The sequence below is a fragment of the Crocuta crocuta genome, unplaced genomic scaffold (assembly GCF_008692635.1).
Source record: "Crocuta crocuta isolate KB4526 unplaced genomic scaffold, BGI_CrCroc_1.0 scaffold13, whole genome shotgun sequence".
Taxonomy (NCBI): Eukaryota; Metazoa; Chordata; class Mammalia; order Carnivora; family Hyaenidae; genus Crocuta; species Crocuta crocuta.
Window position 1 is genome coordinate 711726 of NW_027530007.1, and position 22911 is coordinate 734636.

Genomic DNA, 22911 nt, shown 5'->3' on the forward strand with positions numbered 1-22911 from the left:
GCAGAGTCAGAGACTGCTGGCATCTGGGAAGGCCAAGAACCAGGAAAAGGATACACGTCTGGACCACTCCAAACTTGAGCTGGGTGAAGAGGCGCACGAAGAAGTCCACAAAGAGACCCACCTGTGAAGAGCAAGCGAACTGTCACACAGTGTTTCCCCAATGGGGTGCAGGCCCTCCGCCCAAATGCTGGCACGACCCCCTGGCCCTTCCTGGTTGGCACGTACGCCCGGGTTACCAGCAGGCAATGCGGGAACAGGTTTCCTCGTAGGAGCTGACTCTCCAGACTCCCTCCCAGCCTGTCCCTGCTAGCCGGGGACCGCCGCCTCTCCAAAGAACAAAGGAAACAGCTATGCCGAGAGAAGGATAGTCAAGCAAAGAGGGAAAAGGATGCCGGGAAAGGTGTGAAACTGAGGAAGGCATCCCGTGACTACAGTAATATCCAGAATCGTGGACTGCTCAGCATTTTCCAAAGGCGGTTTCAGATGAAGAATTCCAATAATATCATCGGTGATGCTTAGCTAAGTATATAGCTTAGGATATAACTTTGAAAAACAGCATTTACTCGAAGGCTTTTTCCGGTGTGTTTTTACTCGTTAATACTTTCTAAGTTGCTATTTTGGCTGACAGGTGATGATGGCCCTGGTAAGTAAGTAGAAACCATGCTCCATCAGTCCAGGGTAAGCCCCAAGTCTCCGCTCTGGGCTTAAAAGAACTTCAAGGAAGGCTTATGATTTGACGGATTCAGGATCAAAGGCTTCACGCCTTTGACTCTGGCCTTCCCTCAAGCCAATGCCCAGAGGCTTTCAAATACTGAAGCAGCAGTTTGTGACCGATGAAAGGATAAGACAGCCAGCAGCAAGAGGAGCTGGTTGCTAAGCTATAAAGGAGTCTGCCTTCCAATCACAGGAAGGTGCATGGTACAGTTGCTAGTGTTGATAAATGGCCGTTCAGAGGAGTTAGATATGAAAGTTGCAGAAAGACTCGACAAGTAGATGGCTCGTGATTATGTCTATTGCCGGGAAATTTGCAACCAGAAACATACAGAGCAAAACAGACACTCTGAAATTTCAGTAAAACAATTCCATCAACCCAAGTTCCCCCCACACTGGCATCCAGCAGAATGTCACTAAAAAGGCCTTCTGAATGCCATCTGTCTCAACTAGTAAGATGTTCTTGACCTCTGAATTTACTACAGTAAAAATCTGATAAATGCCAGAAAAATAAAATTGGTCAGCCTTTGTGGCTGTGTTACATTAAATACATGTTTGCACTTTACGGGTATATCAGAGAATTAAGGACGAGACGCGCCGTCGGCCCCAGAGACACAAACAGGCTGCTGTTTAGGAATACATGTAACCCCTGTCCTGGACTGAACATTCGCGTCCCCCCAAAGGTCATCTGTTGAAATGCTAACCCCCATCGTGACGGCATTAGGTGGAGGGGCCTGTTGGGTGGCTTCATAAAGTCCTGAGCATGGAGCCCTCATGACTGAGATTAGGAGGCTTATAAAAGCCCCAGCAGAGCTCCTGCCCTTCAGCCCTGTGAGGACACAGCCAGGGGCCATGAAGCAGGCCCTCACAGGACACAGACCTGTCGGCACCACTGATCTGGAACTTCCTGGTTTCCAGGGCTGCGAGACAGAAACATCTGTGGTTTAAGTCCCTGCAAACGGTGTCTTTATTGCAGCAGCCCCAAAGGAGGAAGACAGCCTATTCTAACACTGTACTGGTGGAAAATCACATCTGACGTATCATCCTGACTGTCTGCTGACCTGTCCGGTTTCTCTTCCCCAGCTTTAGGCGCGGCCGGGCCAACAGTTAGGGTCCCAGGCCTTGGGTCACAACGCCAAGTTTGGCAGGTGTTTCATAATCTTTCCTGGTCTGTGATTCATGTGCGAGCAAGCTGACCCCAGGCCCCTGTGCACTCAGGCATATTCCTCCACCCACAGCCGCCAGCTCTACCTTCTAGATAAAACAAGTCACATACAGGAGAGGAGGCCAGAACAGCCCAATAAATCCACTGAGGTCTACAGAGTCCTGGGCACGTCATGCTAAGGGAAAGGGTATGACGGTTGGTTTTGTTTCACTACTACTTTGCTTTTTCCCTACAGAGTGACCTCAATTTCCACTCAGTACTGTCCCCACTATGTGGTCCACCTGACGGGACAAAGCTATGGTCCTGACCAAGCCCTTAAGCACTTTTAAGAGTCCCAGTGATGTCTGCCTTACTTTCATAAAGAGGAAGCAAGAGATGTATGAAAACAGTGTCAGGATCATTATTTGGAGGGCGGGGGGATGGGGTAGGGGGGAGAAAGACAGAAAAGGGGGTCTCTGCTATCATGACAAACGCCTTGCCATCTGACCCCTCCCAGCCCCCTGGCCCGCCACGTCCCCACGCCCCGCCTGCTCACCAGCCCGGTGCAGACTCCAATGGCAAATACCATCATCCACTTCACCGCCTCATACCTGCGACCTTTCTGTTCACACAGAGAAAGACAGACTCAGTTCATTATACGGCTTTCGTAGAATATACACATCTTGGCCAGCCAAGGTGAGACTAGATCCCACAGGGACAGCGAGCATGGTAGTGGTGTCGGGTACAGCAGGCGCTTTACAAGGCCAGAAGGATACAGGCTATGCTGTAAGAGGCTGGGCCAGCTGCACTGGCTGTGGGGACTTTGGTTGGAAGGGAAAGGGTTTCAGGAGTAAATGCTGACATCTCACGAAAGAGGCTAAAAGCCACGGGGGTGAGGCTATTCACAGGAGCATTTCGATGGGAAAAAGAAGCTACTGTGAGATCTCTTCAGTCCCAAGAGATCAATGAGGGATTCACCTTATTGTCCATGGTCTCCAGAACTTCCAGGTAAGGGTCATTGATACAGCGATCGTAATCCAGACTCTGAAAGACAAACAGGAGTAGAAAAAGTCACCACGACACAGGAACTATTACCGAAGGCTGGAAAGGGATAAAGTTCCGGCTTCCTGCTACCCCAAGTGTGGGCAGGTAGGGCAGTGGAGCTGTAGCACCCAGGGTGGGGGGTGGGGGGGTGCAGCTGGTCAGAAGCGCAGCATCTCAGACCTTTGACCTGTCACATCAGAATCAGCACTGGACGTGCACGAACGTTCTGGCCGTGCGGCTGCAGGGGCCTGCTTCAGGAAAAGCGTTCCATTACCTGTCGGTAAACATCCTGCTTCTGTGAAACATGAAAAGACCTTGGGCTATCGTCAGCATTACTCAACTTCTCCCACTACATGAATAAGAGTTTCAGTTAACCAGAACCAAATTCATTGACAACATCAGTTCATTGCAAGTATCTTTGGGATTTAGCTTCCATGAGAAGGAGGTTGGTCATGAGCCGAGCCAGAGTGGAGGGTATTTTAAAAAGCAACTCTCAGTTTAAGTTGGGAAGAGGCACAGATTCAGCACAGCTCCTAAAACTTCATCGACGGCAGTGTTCCCTGAACCGTGCGTCATGGAACACAGCTATTCTGCAACAGATCTGCATGTGTGCCAGAGACATCTTGAGAAACAATTCAGAGGAACTAATTTTATTTCTTCTGTTTTGTAAGAGAAGCCACAATCTGGCAACAAAGGAAATGGTCTGTTGTGTGTTCTCTCCTTCCTAAACCTGTTGCTACCTACACAGCGGCTGGTGAACAGCCTGGACAGCGGCCCGGTGGCCACACTCCCGCAGGCATCCAACACGGGTGTGACACATGACAATTTATTCCATCCATATCAATCCCCAAAGGCCAAATCCTTTTTTAAAAAGGATCCTGGGACAGGGCGCCTGGGTGGCTCAGTCGGTTGAGCGTCTGACTTCGGCTCAGGTCATGATCTCGCATTCTGTGAGTTCGAGCCTTGCGGCGGGCTCTGTGCTGACAGTTCAGAGCCTGGAGCCTGCTTCAGATTCTGGGTCCCCCTCTCTCTCTGCCCCTCCCCCCCCCACACACTCTGTCTCTCTCTCAAAAATAAACAAACGTTAAAGAATTGTTTTTAAATAAATAAATAAAAGGGTCCTGGGGCATTGACAGGCAACTCATTAAATCAATGGTCAAACACCCAAATATGGAAGACTATATAACAATAATTACGATAGGTCTCCACAGACAGATGTGGAAAATGTGTAAAAATTATGAAAAGATGCAAAATAAACAAAGAAAGCTAGATGCAGAATAAACTACATGATGTGATCCTGTTTTGACTACACAAAATTAAAATTATTTGAATGTCAGCAGATAATACCAAACATCTGGGAAAACTTTTTTTAAAAAAAAATCTAAGGGGGCACCTGGGTGGCTCAGTCGGTTAAGCATCCGACTTCGGCTCAGGTCATGATCTCATGGTTCGTGGGTTCAAGCCCCACGTCGGGCTCTGTGGTGACAGCTCAGAGCCTGGAGCCTATTTCAAATTTTGTATCTCCCTCTCTCTCTGACCCTCCCTTGCTCACACTGTCTCTCTCTCTCTCTCACAAATAAATAAAACGTTTAAAAAAAATTTAAGTTTATTTATTTGTGAGAGAGAGAGAGATAGAGAGAGAGGCAGAATGGGGTAGAGAGGGAGAGAGACAGACCCCCAAGCAAACTCCACAGTCAGCACAGAGCCTGATGTGGGGCTTGAACTCATGAACCATGAGATCACAACCTGAGCTGAAATCAAGTCGGCCACTTAACTGACTGAGGCACCCAGGCAGGCGCCCCTGGGCAAACTGTTAACAATGTTAATCTTTGAGGTGGTGGTTCACATCTGGGTATTGTTTGAAATTGTCATATGTACTTTTTATATTTAAAAAAAATGTGGGGTTTTTTTTTTCTGATTATGAAAGAAAATACCACAGTCAGTAAAAAATACTTCTGCAGGGAAACTGGACTCATCCGTGAATGATCAGAATATATACGTGTTTAGTGACTACACACATATAACTTACTATATGTATAACACGGTTGACCCTGTAACACTGATTTGAACTGTACAGCCCACTTATACATGGATTTTTTTTTCAAAAAATACAGTACAGTACTATAAATGTATTTTCTCTTCTTTTTCTTAACATTTTCTTTTCTCTAACTTACTCTATTGTAAGAATACAGCATACAATACATGTTACATACAAATTATGGCTTAATTGACTTTATGTTGTCAGTAAGGCTTCTGGTCAACAGTGGACTATTAGTAGAAAGTTTTGGGGGAGTCAAAGAGTTATATGCAGAGTTTTGACTGTGCAAGGGGTGGGATGTGAAGCATGTATGTATAACATATACGTTGTATATACATACGTATAAATATACATACACATTTTTTAAAATCATGAAGGGGATATCACATTCCAGGAAGAAACAGGGAAAAATATGTAGAAAAATATGAATGTCTTTCATACCGAACATATAGAGAAACTGCCAGCCAATATGTGCTTGGTGTTTTTGTCTAATAATACTATGGCTTCATAAACGTTTAAGAGGTTTTTAAGATTTCCAGAACAGGTAAACCTCTAGAGATAGAAAGCAGACTGGTGGCTGTTTAGGGCCGGGGCAAGGGGGGTGAGTAGTGACCAATAATGGCCACAGTGTTTCTTGCGGGGGTGATGAAAACGCTCTCAAAGTGATCTGGTGATTGCGGCACAACTCTGTGAATATACTACAAAACCCACTCCATTGTACACTTTAAATGGATAAACTGGATACCCTATGAGTTGTAGTTCAAAAGAACTGTTAAAAGGGACATTTTGAAAACAATTCTAACACCAGGACATCAATCTTTTCTTTTTTTAAAATTGAGTTTGACACTTGGTATGGACCCATGGACTAGATAATTTGTTAATTAAAATGAGACACTGTTTACTTCTTTTTTGGGATAACAAACTTCCTTTTATTTCTGCAATATTCTGTTCTTTGGTCGGGGTTGGGGGGCTAACAACTTATATTTTTTTTTTATGTTTTCTTTATTTCTAAGAGAGAGAGAGAGAGACAGCATGAACAAGGGAGGGGCAGAGAGAGAGAGGGAGACACAGAATCTGAAATAGGCTCCAGACTCCAAGCTGTCAGCACAGAGCTCGATGCGGGGCTCGAACCCACGAACCGCGAGATCATGACCCGAGCTGAAGTCGGACGCTTAACCGACTGAACCACCCAGGCGCCCCAGGGGGGTAACAACTTTAAAAAAAATTTATTTTAATGTTTATTTTTTTGAGAAAGAGAGACAGAGAGAGAGAGAGCACATGCACAGGGGAGAGCAGAGAAAGAGGGGGACAGAGGATCTGAATTGGGCCCGATGTGGGGCTCAAACTCATGAACCATGAGATCATGACCTAAGCCAAAGTCAGATGCTTAATGGACTAAGCCACCCAGGAGCCCCAACTTTTTTTTTTTTTTTTTAATAAAATTTGTATAGGTGTCTTGCACGGCTGCTGCCCAAGATTATGAGCAAAATGGTATATGGCCACGGAGGTGGGGGAGGGGGGACAGGGCAAGTGGGGTTGAAAGGCAGCCCAAGTTTCACCAACAAGAAGCACTTTCAATGGGTCCTGAAACTGCTGTGGTCCAGAGGGAGAGGCCTTTTATTCTAAATCCTCTGCTCTGAAGGGTGCCTTTCCCTAATTCAAAACAGCAATAGAGGGTCTGTGACCAGCAGGAAAACATCACTGTTTGTGAACAGCCTCATCCCACAGATAAACTATCCAGAATGAGAATGGACGTCAAAACAGCAGTTCTAACATCTGGTAAGACCCCCAACTTATCAAAGAAACTGGTCAAGTAGATGTAATGAACTCTTAGCAAGGGCGGAATGAGAGAGAGTGCATCTTAGAAATATTTTCAAAAGAAGGGTTTTCTAGATAATCCCTAATAAAATCTGAGCAGACTTTTCTGATTCAGCATCCAGCTAAATTTGCTCCTATCAAGGCAAATATTCTCAAGAAGCTTATACTTGAAAATAGTTAATTGAGAAATATTAATGACTCACATGAAAGAACATTAACCATAAAATTTGCATAAATATGCGTATCGGGTGAAAATAAATATATTACAAACATAAGTGCAATTTAGTAAAAGGAATGAAGGAGGCTTGGGAACAGCAAGGTCAACGGAGCAGAGAAGCCATGGTGAGTTCCAGGGAGTAGATGAAGGCTGCCAGAAAGTTCTAGTCATGGTCACACATTCAGGGTGACATCACTGGGCTCAATGAGGGAGTGTAAGGTGACAGCACAATATGGGGCTTCTTATACTAATTCTTGCAAACCTATCAACTATGTGCAAGGAGACAAATATTTTAGAAATAGGGGAAAACACATCAATAGATACTGTGCTTTTTTATTTTGATCCATTAAAAGCATTCCTGTCGATGTATATTGACAATATATATACAATGTAGTATATACCACAGTGGGGCAATTGGCAAATTCCAGAAACCTAAAATTATTCTGTGAAGCGAACTGCAAGGGAAGAAAAAGATGAAGGAGAGACCTACAAATTAAAAAAATTTTAGGGGGACACTGGGTGGGCTTGTGACTCTTGACCTTGGGGTTGCAAGCTTGTACCCCACATTGGGGGTAGAAATTACTTTAAAAAAAGTTTAAAAAAACTTAAAAGATAATCAAACAAATGCAACATGAGGGCTTTATTTGGAACTGGTTCAAACAAACAAAAAATTATATGACGTTTATCAGACAACTGAAATTTGAACACTGGATATGTAATATCAAGGCATTATTATGAAATTCTTAGGTATGAACATGTATCCTGTTTTGCTAAAAAAACAATCCTTATCCTTGGGGTGCCTAGGTGGCTCAGTAGGTTAAGCATCCTACTTCGGCTCAGGTCACGAACTCATAGTTCATGCGTCTGAGCCCTGAGTCAGGCTCTGTGCTGACAGCTCGGAGCCTGGAGCCTGCTTCGGATTCTGTGTCTCCCTCTCTCTCTGCTCCTCCCCTGCTCATACTCTGCATCTCTCTCCCTCTCTCTCAAAAATAAACAAACATTAAAAAAAAAATCCTTATCCTCTACAGACGCACGTTGAATTACTTACGGATAAAATAATGCGATGGGTAGAATGGGAAGAGGATGGGAGCCAGATGAAACAAAGTTGGGCACGAGATGAATGTCAAAACTGTATGGTAAGTACAGGGGGTTTTAATATACTATCCTGTCCATTCTTCTTTATTTTAAAATTCCCTATAATGAAAGGTTTTTTGAAATTCCATGTTATACTAATAAATCCTATTAGCTGCACTAAATTTGACAGCAAAAGGTAAAATGTTAAAAAGGACAACTAGTCTGAGTGTCTTCAGGCTCTAAATATTGAATTTTTAGTCTACATGACATTTTTAAAACAGCATTAAACATACATGATTAATTACACTTCTTACAATTGCTTAAGGAAACAAGAGTGAACAAGAAAGGATAATCAAGACTATATAGATCACCGTATAAAAAATCAGATTAAATAAATTGTGGCATAAGAAAAACATTTGTCTATTTAAAAAGGTATCGTAGGAAAATATTTAGCAATACAAAAGCTGTTTTCAAGGTGGGGGCAAAACATGTTAAAATAATACATGTAGTAGAATCACACTTGTTCCTTAAAAAAAGGAATGTGAACATGGAAAAGGATATTCAGTAAGATTAATGGTCATCTTTTAATGAATGGGATTATGAGTTTGTCTCTAGCTTCTTTTTGTAAACAGTTTCAGAATTCTCTATCAAAACCAAGGCTTGTTTTTGTTATTTCAAAAATCACAGAAACATTATCATGAACGGATTAAACGATAAAAAGGTGTATTTTTTCGGTTTTACTCCAGCAGCACTGCCTTTACTAAACACACACACACACACACACACACACACACACAGAATTACAATTAGTAGTTCTGAAACCAGAACTACAATGAACAATTAAGAACACTTCAGGAAGAAGCTGCTCGGACAGGAAACAATCACTATCTGAAAACTAAGTTCTCTCACAAGAGAAGCAAGGTCTCTTGACCCACACCTGTTACGAACACACACTACCAGTGGCTTTGACTCCGGGTCCCTAGTTGTAAGAGCCAACAGTGTAAAGGCAAACATATTCTATCCAGGTTACGGTGCCATAGATCTGTGAACCCACTGAGAAACACCCAGACCCTGTTTTGGGCTCATGGTGAGAAAAGGGCTTGTTAAACAATTCGTTTCAGAGAGAGACAGACAGACAGAGACAAATGACCTCTTACCCATTCACTCTCTGGGAGAGACAAAGAGCATCTCTCATTGGAATCCTAATGTTTTGGTCAGAAGTGACCAGGTCACTCACTGCTTTTGTTATCCAAGACGGCATCTAAGAATCTCACCTCATAGTCTTTCCGTGGAAGGATCTCATCCTCCTCCTCCTGGGTTTCTCCAAGAATGGTCTAGAAAAACAGATCCACAAAAGCAAGACTCTTTTAATGGTGAAAAGTAGAAAGAGACTGACGTATTTATGGAAATCTGTTGCTAATTTCCAAATCATCTCGAACTATTACCAAATGGGAACAAGACCTCAAAAAAACACTTTTGGAATAAGGGGGTGATGTGGGTGGCAATCTACAGTCCTCCAGCTGAGCCCTTTGTTTCTATTGATGTGTTCTTCAAATAACGGCTTTTGTCTTCAGGACACCTCAAAGATGTCCCTTGCCAGCTAAAGCGGNGGTTCCATGTGACAATGTGGCGAATCTGAAAAAAGAAGGGGCCTGTCAACTCTGGGACACAGCAACTCAAGTCTTCCCAGGGTGCTTTGCAGAGGGAAGCTGGATTATCAGTGACCCAGAAAAGGTGAGGGATACGGTGGGAAACGGCTGGGGAAACTAAGCCAGCTGCTTGATAAGCACAAAGTCCAATGAAGGGGCTCATTCTGAAAATGCTCGTTTCATTCAAAACTCTTTTCACATAGAAATAAAAGAAAACACGGATGGTTCTAACTGGAGCGGGCCTGGATGTTCCCTCAGATTCCAGGGAGAGGTTATGAGAGAAGACCCCAGACTTGGGCCCGTCAGATGCTCCGAGAGCCTAGGATGCAGTGCCCAGGCCCCACCCGCTGCCACCTGAGGCCCCAGCTCGGCTCGGCCCCACCCCCGGCAACGCCTCTCGCCGTCCCTTGGCAACCGCCCCCTCCCCAGACGGGCTCCGCCCGCTCCTTACCAGCTCCTCGGGGGTGCGGGTCTCACGCTCACCGCAGCAGCAGCACCACCTGCAGCAGCAGCACAGGGACCCCCTGCACCCCGCCATCTCCCTCCTTTACTGCCACTCCGGAACCCTCCACCAACCCCCTCGCACCCAGCATCCGCGCTCCACGTGACTGGCCCCGACAGTGTCACGTGGCCCTCTCGAGCTTGGGACCGAGACAGGGAGTGGCTGCAGACGGGTGGGGCGAGGGCCCGCGTCACATGACGGTGGAGGTACCCCTTCCGAAGGGACCTCTGGGCGCGGCCATATTGGGGATGGAGCTTCCGGTCTCCGGTTCGGATGTTTTCCGCCCTCTCGTCCNGAGTGGAGGCGAGGCGTGGGGTCGCCGGGGAGGGGTATCTGGGATGTGGGGACCACCCACCGGGGGGCGGGAAGCGAGGGAGGCCCCTCGAGGTGGTGCTCCCGCTCCTCTGAATGCTCCCTCCGGGGTACCGGCTGTAACCTCCAATGGCTGCGAGCCCCAGTGACTTCCAACCCCGAAACGAAGACACATTTGCAGCCTCCGACCTGGAGAAGAGGCGGCCCTGAGACGGGGGCGGGGAGCCGGACCCTCNAGATTCGCGGTTTTGGAGCCACCCGGCTGCGGGAGGCGTTTTTCTGGCTCCAGCCTTTTAAACCTGCCTGCCAGCTGAGCACCTGCGGGCCGCTGGCACTGCCGTCTCCCGTGCCCACTGAGGCGAGCTCGGTACAGGGGTCCATCCTGGCCCTTCTGGGTGGGATGGGTTTTGCATTCAAGCACTGCACGGTGCTTGGCACAGATTAAGTCGAGGGGTCAGGAAAAGGCAGAGGGTTATTTTGAGAAGAGAGTGACAGCATCTGACCCGTTGGCGCTGACTGAGTGCTGGCTTTTATCATCGTGGGGATGCCACAGGCAGAATATTGGGCTCTGGTCTCAGGCCACTGAGGGGGAGGGGCAGGAGAGAAGACAGAACTGCGAACCCACAGTTCCAGCCCAGTGTTGGGTGCTATGGGAACCCAGCTTAAAATGGGCAAGTGGTGCTGGGAGGTAGAAGGTTGAAAGAAGGCAGGAACCTGGCACATTCTAGGAATGTGCAAGTCTTAATAAAGCAATGGAAGAGCGGGTAGTTTGTGGGTGCTTCTGCTTCCTTTCCCCTCTCCTGGTTCTGTTCCAGCAGACAGTTAACGAGCCACTCTTTTGAATTGATGAGAAAGGCCAGCTAGACTCATCTTGACACTCTTCCCTTCTTCACTCACGTGGGCCATCCCTGCTGAGAAACCGGAGTTTTAGGATCAAAATGGGCATCCCTAGGGAGAAAACCATTGGTATGCGTGTTTTTACTCTGGTCCTGACTCCTTGACTTTGGACACACAAACTTATGTGTTTCGGGGGAGAGGAGCGGTGGACTTTATCAATTTCTCAGTAGTCTAGGACCCCCAAATAGTTAAGAACACTGGCTTAGCCGTGGATGGTCCCTGAAAAGATGAACTTGATGCCCCAAGTCACCACACGTTGGCTTTTCACTACTAAAAATGTATGTTTGCACATTGCCCTACAAGAGTAGTGTTCGGTTTTGTTTTTAAGAATTTGTCTTGTTACCCTTCCCCCTCCCCCCCCCAAAAAAAAAATCAGCTAGTGACACCATGCCCTCTTTTGGCCTGTCTGTGGTTGCCATGGTTCAGGGCTTCCTGTGTGGTGGCTGTGCAGTCACTGTAATTACTTTAACTGACCTCAGTGGCGTGTGTAAGAACAGCCTGGAAGGCAGGCACAGACGGGACAGCTTTTGTTCTGAGTTGGACGCAGATTCGTGCCCTTACTGAATCTGGGTCTGGTTTCCTTGCGGAAGCTAGTCGGTGTCAAGTTCTAAGCCATGACGCGGTATTTTTTTGGAGTCCCGTGAACTCAGGAGAAATCTGTGTGCCTTGTCATGCCCACACTCTTCCATCCTGCGTGAACACAAACCATTCCAAGTAACAGGAGATGTTTCAGGCAGGGCCACGCTGAGCTCTGCCTTCTTGGGAGAGTGATCCAGTGACCCTGAACGTCTGTTGGCCTCATCTCCACCAGCCCCTGCAGGCTGGAGTCAACAGCCCCCTCCTTCCATCTGGAGCCCTCCCTCTCTGCCTGGAAGCCTTGTCCCCGCCCCCTTGCGCAGGGCCCCAGCTGTAGCTCTGGGCTCTTCCCTTGTCACAGCTCCCTCCGCCCAGACGCGCACACACGCGCCTCCGGGAAGGTTCCTCCTGTTTCTTCCCCACCCACTCTGGGTCTGCGCTGGCGGAGATGGACCATCCAAAACCCAAGGTCCTTCTAGCCAGGCCCCGCTGCCCCTCCCTGCGAATGTGGGCTTTGGAGCTCGGCAGCGGGAGGTTCTCAGTGCCACCCTCTATCAGGTAGCTGTCACCAAGATCCACGGGCTGAAAGAGCGAGTTCCTGTACCGGGTGGGGGCTGGTTTATTTAGAGCCAGGCAGCCGTGGAGGGCGAAGCTTTGAGTGAAGCAGTATAGACAGTCACAGGTGTGGTGTGTGCAGCACTGGGTGGGGCCACCGTCACCCTTACCCTCACCAGCCTTCTTCCTGCGTGGAAATGTGGCATCTTGCATTTGACCCTGCCACTCCGGGACTTGGCTGCCCGCCCCCTGACGCTCCTGCCCCCCACCCCGTGCAGCAGGAACCCAGCCATGGTGAACGAACCCAGAGGGGATGGTGGCCCCACGCCCCGCTCGGAGGGCAGCAGCAGCGGCAGCGAGAGCTCGAAGGACAGTTCGAGATGTTCCACGCCGGGGCTGGACCCCGAGCGCCACGACAGACTCAGGGAGAAGATGAGGCGGAGGATGGAATCTGGTGACAAGTGGTTCTCCCTAGAATTCTTCCCTCCTCGGACAGCTCAGGGAGCCGTCAATCTTATCTCGAGGTGAGCTGATGTCCTTAGGAAATAGAGACCAATGAGGGGGGGTGTGCGAGGCAAACCGCGGCAGGCAGTCCGGTGTCAGGGCCACACTTTGACCCGGCAGAGGAAGGCAGCCAGAGGGAGTAGAAAAGAGCAGGGGAGATCATCTGAGCCGCACCTTCTCAGCTGTCAGGAAAAGTCCCTGCAAGCAGTCTGGAATTTTTAGACACACAGTGCAACGGGTTAAAAATGCTCCTTCTCTCAGACCGCATTCTTTGGTGGAACTTGGGGCTGGCGCAGGAATACAGTTTAGGAAGTCGTAAAGCAGCGGCTTGGAGAACATTTTCTGCAAGTTAGGAATTCGACTTACGCCTCTTGAAATCTAGAAATGCCAAATGAATTCTGTGAGCACATTATGAATTGCAGTTCCTTTTTTTTTTTTTAAAGTGTCTGCTTTTTTTGGTTACCATTTGCGTTTTTCACATGTGGCTCTCAAGGTTCCAAGGTTTAAAGGCACAGGGATGTTTAAATAGCACGTTCTAGCTCATGCGCACGTGCACACCTGTGGCTCTTGAGTCTCTCAGGAACTGTGGCCTTGTTCCCTGAGGCCGCTGGCTGCTGCACCGCAGCCGGGAGGCAGCATGAAAGAAACCTGTGTCTGCTGACCCTCTTTTTGCCCTGTTCCTAGAGCGAGCCCCTGCTTGCCGCTCTGAGAGTTCCCCAAACCTCTGACCATCAAAATGTCTTAGCTCACCCGAGATAGGGTGCAAGCACTTTGAAAAGGCTGATGTATTGCTCTCCACAAAAGGGTTGCCTTGTTGTTATAAGTTGTCTTTACGGTCATCATCATCATCATCATAGAAGCTCACACCGCCTGAGTGTTCAGTGTGTACCAAGCACTGTTTTAAGAGCTGTGGGACCGTCTATGGTAATACTTCCATAGCGTTATTCTGAAGTAGGTACTGTTCTTTGCCACGTTTTTGCAATGAAGAGACAGGCTCAGAAAGATAAAGTAATTCTCCCAGGATCACACAGCTACTAAAGTAGCAAAGCCAGCAGGAGATGAATGTGGGTGGTCTGATCACATGTGATATTTCCATAACCCCCTGGACCCAGGGGAAGGTAGTGAAGGGTGGTGTGTTCTCAGGAGCCCCTCTTCAGAAAGAAATTCCGTACAGGTTTGATCGGATGGGGGCAGGTGGCCCCCTCTTCATAGATGTGACCTGGCACCCAGCAGGGGACCCTGGCTCGGACAAGGAGACCTCCTCCATGGTGATCGCCAGCACCGCTGTGAACTACTGTGGCCTGGAGACCATCCTGCACATGACCTGCTGCTGTCAGAGCCGGGAACAGATCACAGGCTATCTGCACAAGGCCAAGCGGCTGGGCCTGAAGAACATCTTGGCCTTGAGGGGAGGTGTGGAGCCGGCACTCTGCTCTCTGAGATCTTGCTTCCTCAAAGGCCTCTTCTGTCCCTGGGACAGGCCTTTACTTTTCTCTGGGTCCCGCACTGAGCACGCTCAGTTCCCTCCCTGCCGGTAGTGTCAGTAGGCCTTGTGGGTAGTGAGCACTGTGGGTCCCGCATAAATGGAGCCACTTATTGACCCTGGCGTAGTTGAGTCAGGAAGCAGCCTGTGCCTGATAACCCTCTGTCCTGGCTACACACAGCTGGCTGTCCCCGCCCTGGGCCCCATCAAAGAGCATGCTTCTGGCATTAGTCATGGGGATGAGACAGCTGCTGATGCCCCTGGTACCTGTTGTCCCACCCAAGTATAGGAAGAAGGAGCCGGATAGGTGGGATCCTGTGGCCTCGTACTCTCCACAAGAACTTGCTTGAGTAGAAATTGTCCCGGGAGGCAAGAAAGGATCTCAGATGCTCCAGGCTAACCTAAGAGCCGCAGCTGCCCCCTGTTTAGCACAGCCAGCACTTGGCCCGCAGAGTTGGTGCTCCGTAAGTGTTTGGCAGGATGGCCACCGTCTTCCTGGCCACCATTTGCCAAGTGCCATGCTGGGAGGAGGGGACACACACCCTGGAGAAAATCAAGGCTCTACGTCTGAGGAGCTCGCGGCCCAAGTGTGGGGTGGAGAGAAGGAACACAAAGGCTGCCTGGAGGGTGGGTGAGACCCAATGACTGTGACCTCTGCCACCCCTGCAGACCCCGTGGGTGACCAGTGGGAAGAGGAGGAAGGAGGCTTCAGCTATGCTGCAGACTTGGTGAGGCACATCCGAAGTGAGTTTGGCGACTACTTTGATGTTTGCGTAGCAGGTGAGTGGCTGGGCCTTCCCAGTGCATGGGGACAGAGGAGGGAAGGAATGACACACCAGAGAGCACAGAAGGCCCGCCAGCACTCAGTTCAGGACCCGATAACCCAGGGTGCCATGGGCCTGAGCCTGTGCCAGGTGAGGGAGGCTCAGGGGTGCATCACACAATGCCCTTGCTCTCATTGTCATCTGCTACCTGCCAGGCTGCCCCACCCTTTGAATTTTTATTCCTCTGCCTTTTTGCGCTCTCAGCTTGCTTCCTAGTTCTATTCTTATTCTTTAAACATAAAGGGATGTTTATTAAGATGGGGGGCCCAAGGAATCTCAGAACCCCAGTCGGGAAATGGCATCTGACCTCACTAGGCACTGGATCAGAAAGCAGTCAGAAACCAAGGCCTCCCTCATTCTGTCTTGAGCCACATAGTAACCCTCCTCCCCACCTCTGCCTCCCACTGCACGTTTGCTCCATGCTTCTGATAGAACTGATGGGTCTGCTTTTGCACACACGTGACCAGCTGCCAGCTCCTAAGTGTATGTGATCACTTCCAGCCAACAGTCCAGACTGATTGACAGGTCTCAGTATCAGTTCTGAATTCTCAGGAGAGAACATTGGATCAGCTCAGCTCCAGTTCTGTGGGCTACAGCCAAGAGGCAAGGTTCACTTGCTACACATGGCCTTCCCTCTTACCCCTGCCTACTGGGATTGGGCCTCAGCTTCTCAAATCAGGGCTTGGGTATGTTGAGGCAACATGTGCCAGGGATGCAAGAAGTCCGGGGATTGATGTGACATATCATTTTGGCATGACAATTTTTCTGAAACAATTTTTTGGGAAAATCATATCATTTTTATATTAAAACAAACATAGCCACATTCTGAAGTAGCATGTCAAAGTGACCTGATTTTTTAAATTTTTTTTTAACATTTATTCATTTTTGAGAGAGAGATAGACTACGAGTCGGGGAGGGGCAGAGAGAGAGACACACACAGAATCCGAAGCAGGCTCCAGGCTCCGAGCCATCAGCCCAGAGCCCGACACAGGGTTTAAACCCACAAATGGTGAGATCATGACCTGAGCTGAAGTTGGACGCTTAACCGACTGAGCCACCCAGGTGCCCTGAAAGTGACCTGATTTTTAAAAACTAAGCCATGTGGCTTCAAGGTAGTTAGTTGTTGCCTATGGCTTTGAGCTTTAGTCCTAAGCTCCCATGTACATATCCGCTCTTCACAGTCAACAGCCACGTTTAGGTGAGTCTAGGAGGCCCTGATGAGGAGTTAGGCATATGGTGGACATTTCTACCTGTTCATGTATCAACTGCCCACACTGGCCACCCTTTGGTCAGTTAATCAAGGAACATGCTCATGTGTAGTAGGCATTACATGGGTAGAGACTGACTGAGCTGTGAGCTTTCGGGTGCTGAGGGGTCTGGTGCTTTGCCTGTCTTAAAGAGAGTGAGAAGGCTTATTCTAGGGTAGGAAAACACCAAATTGGGGCTATAACAGAAAATAGAGTAAATGGAGCAAAATCTAAATGTAAGCACATGCTACGTTTGGTGATGTTGAGGATTTATAGCTGTAGTTATAAATAGCCGTTAAAACATCCTTATTTTTGAAATTCCTGCTGAATAAATAGCCTTGTTATTGAAAGTGAAATTATGGTGCTCAGTCCTCCCATGTTTCACCCCTTGAAAGAAGAGTTTTTATATTCATTTTTGATGACTTGCAGTTTCTTCAGAACAAAACTGCCTTATCACAGCAAAGCAGGCTTGCTCGCCAGCAGCCTGGCTTAGGGTCCTGCCCAGGGCTGAGGCTGAGGAAGCCAGCACTCCCCTATACTGTCATCTTTTTTTTAAAGATTTAACGTATTTTTTAAATGCTTTTTATTGATTTTTGAGAGAGAGAGCATGAGCAGGGGAGGGGCAGAGAGGAAGGGAGAGAGAGAATCTCAAGCAGGCTCCAAACTGTCAGCACAGAGCCTGACACCAGGCTCTATCTCAGGAGCCTTATGATGATGACCTGAGCTGAAATCAAGAGTCATACACTTAACCCACTAAGCCACTGAGGCGCCTCTCACCAAGACATAATTTAACTTTGGTGATATCTGGGGCTCATCGTCAAGAAGGCAGAGAAGCAGCAGGATTTAGCCAAAAAAGAAAAAAAAAATTTAATATAAAAAGACCAGAGTCAGGAGTGTGCATGCACTTCTTGTTCAGATTCTGCTTCCCGAAGCTGTGCACCCACGGGCAGGGCATTCTTCTGTGGGCATCTTTTCACTGGACAGTTCTCCTTTCCTCTGGCTTGATCCCTTTTAGAGATTGGAGATGGGCTTAATCCCTGTTGGAGATCTTGGACTTCATGATACTGTTCTTATTACTTTTGAGTAATAAGTTTTCAAATTTCTGTAACAAAAGGTTAAAAATAAGGGCACCTGGGTGGCTCTGTCTGTTGAGCATCCAACTCTTGGTTTTGGTTCAGGTCATGATCTGAGGGTCATGGGATTGAGCCCTGTGTTGTGCTCTGTGCTGAGTGTGCTTGAGATTTTCTCTTCCTCCCTCTCTCTCTCCCTCTCTCTTCCTCTCTCTCTGTCTCTCTCTCTCTTCCTCTGCCCTCTCCCCTGTAGCTTCATTAAGGCCTACCATCATCCTTTGCAGGCAGAGTGGCTCAGGGAAGCAGTCACAGAGTTCCCGGAGCTAGGGAGGAGCCTAGGTGACATGTGGTCCCGCCTCCCAGGCAGTTCTGGAATCCCGTCTTCTGCCTCCCCAGCAGCCCCAGGCTTCACCTCCAGTAGTTTGTTACCTGGTGGGGCTGCTCGCTGGGACTGATCCTGGCTCTGTCATCAGAAGCGACACAGATTATGACTGATAAGAACCTTGCTGAAGGTGAATCCCTTCTCCCCCACGTGACCGACAGACCATTGGGCTCTTGGAGGTAGTTACGGAACTCTCTCCATTCTTTCCTTCGGTTGGAACATCTCCACTTTCTTCCACGCTTCCCCCTGTGTGACGTGGCTTCTAACTTTCACTCTTTGGGATCCCAGCATAATTTTGATATGAAACGAATCCACTGCCCAGACCCCAGATGCTGCCCAACCCGCGTTCTATGTGGCATTTCCTCTCTTCTGTGGCCACAAAGCACAGGCCTGGTTTGCCTGGCTGGTGGCAGGGAGCATGAGGCAGGTTAGGGAGCTGGGTGGCCCCCCACAACTCTTGGCTGGGTGGCCATAGGCCGCCTCTCACCGAGGGTCATGTCTGGAGTGAGAGGGGCATCATTGTGAGCTCAGCCACTTGACCATTCCGGCCCATCGGTGCCACAGTATCACAGGGGACGCGTCCAGAACCCCCAAGGCAGAGAACTCTGTGTTCCCAGCTTTCCAGTGGTCTCTTCATCACTCACCTTGAGCAGGTGGGAGCCAGCCTCTCCCTACTGTCATCCCTATCGGCAGGTTACCCCAAAGGCCACCCCGACGCAGGGAGCTTTGAGGCCGACCTGAAGTACTTGAAGGAGAAGGTATCCGCAGGAGCCGACTTCATCATCACCCAGCTTTTCTTTGAGGCTGACACATTCTTCCACTTTGTTAAGGCTTGCAGCGAGATAGGCATTACCTGCCCCATCCTCCCCGGAATCTTTCCTATTCAGGTGAGGGTCCCAGGAGGGCTGTTCTAGCACAGGCCAGGGCCCTGGGGTGAAATGCCAAGTTCATGAAGAAGTGCTTTTGATGCTCATTAGATTTCCCTTCTGACGGATGCTCCAGTCCTTGGAAAAGGCCACCCCCGTTTTGATGACCTCTAATCCCCCCTCCTCGGAAACAGCAGCAGGGTCTGTTGGGGGGTCTTACTGACAAGTGTCACTAAGAGGGATTATAACCGTCATTATAAATCTTGATTAAGTCAGTGATTCCCAAACTGGGCTGTTATCAGAATCATTTGAAAAGCTTTTTCAAAACCTACATTTCCAAATCCCATGCCTAGAGGTTCTGATTTAATAGATCGGAGGTAGGACCTGGGAACTCGCATATTACTTCTTAAGTTTTACCGGCGGTGCTGATGACCAGTGCGCCTTAGGAACCACTGGCCTTGATGCCCACCGTGTGATCAGTAAAGACACCTAGGGGCACAAGGGCTGGCTCGGTCCGAGGCCAGGAAGGCCGTGGGCAGCTGGTGTGCTCTGGAATGGAAGAGGCAGGACAAAGCGAGGGTCCTTGTACCATCCGGTCTGCCTTTCCTGAGTCAGGAGGCCTGGCAAGGGATGGGAAGGGCCGTAAGTACCTCGGGGGAGAGACGGGCCGGGGGATGGCACCCACGGCCCCCTGTGTCTCGACAGGGCTACCACTCCCTTCGGCAGCTTGTGAAACTATCCAAGCTGCAGGTGCCGCAGCGGATCAAGGACGTGATCGAGCCGATCAAAGACAATGACGCGGCCATCCGCAACTACGGCATCGAGCAGGCTGTGAGCCTGTGCCAGGAGCTTCTGACCAGTGGCTTGGTGCCAGGCCTCCACTTCTACACCCTCAACCGAGAGGTGGCCACCATGGAGGTGCTGAAGCGCCTGGGCATGTGGATTGAGGACCCCAGGTGAAGCCAGCAGCCCCCAGTTCAGGCCCGGGAGCCGCAGAGGCAGGTCAGATGGGTGGGGAAGTCAGAAGTCACAGAATGAACATGGCCTCATGGTGCAGGCCACCACAGCCGTACAGAGGGAGGCCTCCCCTGGCTAGCAGCACATCTAGGGTTCTGTCTCGGGGGGAAGTCCATGCACAGAGTCAGATCATAGGTCCCCCATCAGCTCTGTGGTGTGCCCCTCTTCCCTGCGTCCTCTGGCCAGTCGCTTATTCGTTCGGGTCTCCCCCAGGCGTCCACTGCCCTGGGCTATCAGTGCCCACCCCAAGCGCCGGGAGGAAGACGTGCGTCCCATCTTCTGGGCCTCCAGACCGAAGAGTTACATCTACCGCACCCAGGAGTGGGATGAGTTCCCCAACGGCCGCTGGTGAGTGCCTGCCTGGACCCCAGAGCAAGTGCAAATGCAAGTGCGCCCTGTTTCTTGGGAGGGAGGTGGAGGGAGTTTGCCTGCTTCTCTGCTTGCTTTTTGGGAGCAGCCAGGGACAGGATTCACAAGAACGCCCCCTGGCCGGTGGGGGCGCCTGTCCCTCCATCAGGAGCACCAGATCAGGAGTGTGCCTTGCCCTCTGGGTGCTTCCCTTGCCAGGGGCAATTCCTCCTCTCCAGCCTTCGGGGAGCTGAAGGACTACTACCTCTTCTACCTGACGAGCAAGTCCCCGAGGGAGGAGCTGCTGAAGATGTGGGGGGAGGAGCTGACCAGCGAAGAAAGCGTCTTCGAAGTCTTTGCCTGCTACCTCTCGGGAGAGCCCAACCAGAGTGGCTATAAGGTGAGGGCCGCTGGGGCAGGGTCCCCCGTTACGTCCCCTGCCCCGTCTCCCTGTGGGCCAGGCGTCGGGGCTGGGACTCAGGGCACGGCCCCCACTCACCTAAGCCTCACCTCTCTCTGGACACAGCACCTCAGCGGAGGGAAGGGTGAGCTGGGAAGTTCCCGCCCCGGGTGCCTGGAAGGGCTTACGGAGGCACAAACCGGCGCAGCCCTCGAGAGGGAGGACCCGGGCTGGCAGGTGTGACCGCCACCCCAGCCCGGCTCGCCCTCTCTCCCAGGTGACTTGCCTGCCCTGGAATGACGAGCCCTTGGCAGCCGAGACCAGCCTGATGAAGGAGGAGCTGCTGCGAGTGAACCGGCAAGGCATCCTCACCATCAATTCCCAGCCCAACATCAACGGGAAGCCGTCCTCCGACCCCATTGTGGGCTGGGGCCCCAGCGGGGGCTATGTCTTCCAGAAGGTGTGGCAGGGACGGGCGGGGCTTCCCCACCCTGGCTGGCACCCCGGGGTTCCCCAGAGCCAGGGACAAAGAAGCCTTCCTCGTTATTCTGAGGCAGAGCAAACAGGAGTTCACGCTCTATGTCAGGCAGACCCAGGCAAGCAGTTCGCTTGTCCACTCTGAGCCTCAGCTGCCTCTTCTGCAAAATGGGGGTAGATCACATCACATTCTGGGGCGGGAACGTGACAAAGCACGGGAAATGCTTCGCACATCGGAAGCACGTGGGAAGCGTTCACTAAACGGAACTGTCACTGGTCTCCTGCATTGGTACCCGTCTGTAAAAAGGAGCGCTAGACTTAAAATTACGTCATAAACTAGAGCTCGTGGGCTCTGGGGTTTGAAAGACATGGGTTGGAGCACGAGGTCTGTTGTTTACCTTCAGTGCAGCCGAGTTGCTCAGCATCTCTGAACCTGGTTTCCCCCTGCGTGAAAGGGGGATAATAGTGCCCCAGCTCAATCCCGGACAGGAAGCTGGTGTTCGAGACGCCCTCGCTGTCAGTGTTACCATCAGGGAGCGGGGAGGGTGGGAGGGTCAGGCTTCTCCCATGTGTCAGCTTGTCAAGCCGGGCCTCCCGTCCGGTTTCTGAGATGGCTTCTCCGTGGAACCTTCCCTAGTGGGAAGAAGGGCGGCCGGTGTCCCTCGGACCTGTCCGGACTCAGACACCTCACTACCTGCCCCTCTTCCCCTCGCCCGTATTCATGATATGAGCCACGTGGCCACACTAACCCGGTGCCTCAAGTCCTGCCGCACAGGTGGGCGTGGTCGCCTCTCTGGGACGGTCTGAGGGGCCAGTGTCCACTGTCTCCAAGCAGCACACGGAGCGGGTGGGGCGAGGCCCGAGGCTGACCCACACGCTCTCCCGCAGGCCTACCTGGAGTTTTTCACTTCCCGTGAGACCGTGGGGGCGCTCCTGCAGGTGCTGAAGAAGTATGAGCTCCGGGTTAATTACCACATTGTGGATGTGAAGGTAGGTCAGCTCCTGGGGTGTAGACAGCGCTCAGGAGGCCCAGAGACCCCGGGGGCCGACAGCACCGTGCTTACCCCTCCACTCAGTGAGCACCGAGCCCTGCCAGGCGTGGTGGAAACCGATGCACGTACCCAGAACCCTCAGCTCAGAGAGCCTGCAGCCTAGTGAGGGGGCCAGTCAGTGGGTAATCACAAATCCAGTTGCACTTTCAACAGTAAAGCTCAGCATGGGATGCTGGGGACCCAGGGCAGGGACATCTAACCTGGGCAGTCAGGGAAGGCTTGGGGGGGGCCCTGTGTGGCCGCACTCTCTGAGGACAAGAAGGACTTCACAGGAAAGGGCAGAGGGTGTGCGAAGGCAGCGTCTGCACAGCCCGTGGAGATGCTGCTGAATGAGGCCACAGTCAGGTTGAAGTACTGACTGTCCTGCTTGGAATTTGGGTTTTCCCCTAAAGGCAGGAGGGAGCCTTTCCCAGCAGTGGTGGCTTGGCTCCGTGCTTCGTCGTAGGCAGGTCCCCGCGGACAGTGGTGTGGATGAGGCCAAAGGAAGGGTAGGATCAGAGGCCCTGTGGCAGTCCGCGTCGCAAAGACAAGCCTGGCTGGGCAGCCACGAGGGGACAGATTGCAGAGGAGCCAGCAGGAGCCACCGGATGTGGGGGATGGGATGTGGGGGGAGTGGAGGAAGGCAGCGGTCAGCCTGTGCCCTTTCACAGAGTGCCAGAGCTGGGGGGCGGAGAGGGGATGGAACAGAGCGCACTCTGGTGGTC

General features: G+C 50.5%; 2 protein-coding genes across 4 annotated transcripts in view; one reads left to right on the top strand and one right to left on the bottom strand.

Annotated features, from left to right (window-relative positions):
- Positions 1-10257, bottom strand: part of CLCN6 (chloride voltage-gated channel 6) — a 30786-nt gene extending 20529 nt beyond the window's left edge. For both annotated transcript variants that reach the window (XR_013335071.1, XM_077763790.1), the window contains exons 1-5: positions 10147-10257; positions 9321-9380; positions 2834-2899; positions 2412-2477; positions 55-121 (exon numbers count right to left, since the gene is read on the bottom strand). Coding sequence is in view for 1 of the 2 variants with exons in the window: in XM_077763790.1 (XP_077619916.1) it covers positions 55-121; positions 2412-2477; positions 2834-2899; positions 9321-9380; positions 10147-10233 (346 nt within the window). In the remaining variant the exon portion in view is untranslated. The remainder of the gene's footprint in view (positions 1-54; positions 122-2411; positions 2478-2833; positions 2900-9320; positions 9381-10146) is intronic.
- Positions 10258-12372: 2115 nt separating this feature from the next.
- MTHFR (methylenetetrahydrofolate reductase) overlaps positions 12373-22911 on the top strand; it is a 12113-nt gene continuing 1574 nt past the window's right edge. The window contains exons 1-10 of one of the 2 annotated variants that reach the window (XM_077763791.1): positions 12373-12540; positions 12816-13061; positions 14216-14454; positions 15194-15304; positions 18741-18934; positions 19619-19869; positions 20144-20278; positions 20498-20678; positions 20956-21138; positions 22044-22145. In XM_077763791.1, coding sequence (XP_077619917.1) covers positions 12431-12540; positions 12816-13061; positions 14216-14454; positions 15194-15304; positions 18741-18934; positions 19619-19869; positions 20144-20278; positions 20498-20678; positions 20956-21138; positions 22044-22145 — 1752 coding nt within the window. In that variant the 5' untranslated portion in view covers positions 12373-12430. The remainder of the gene's footprint in view (positions 12541-12815; positions 13062-14215; positions 14455-15193; positions 15305-18740; positions 18935-19618; positions 19870-20143; positions 20279-20497; positions 20679-20955; positions 21139-22043; positions 22146-22911) is intronic. The other variant, XM_077763792.1, reaches the window with a different exon arrangement.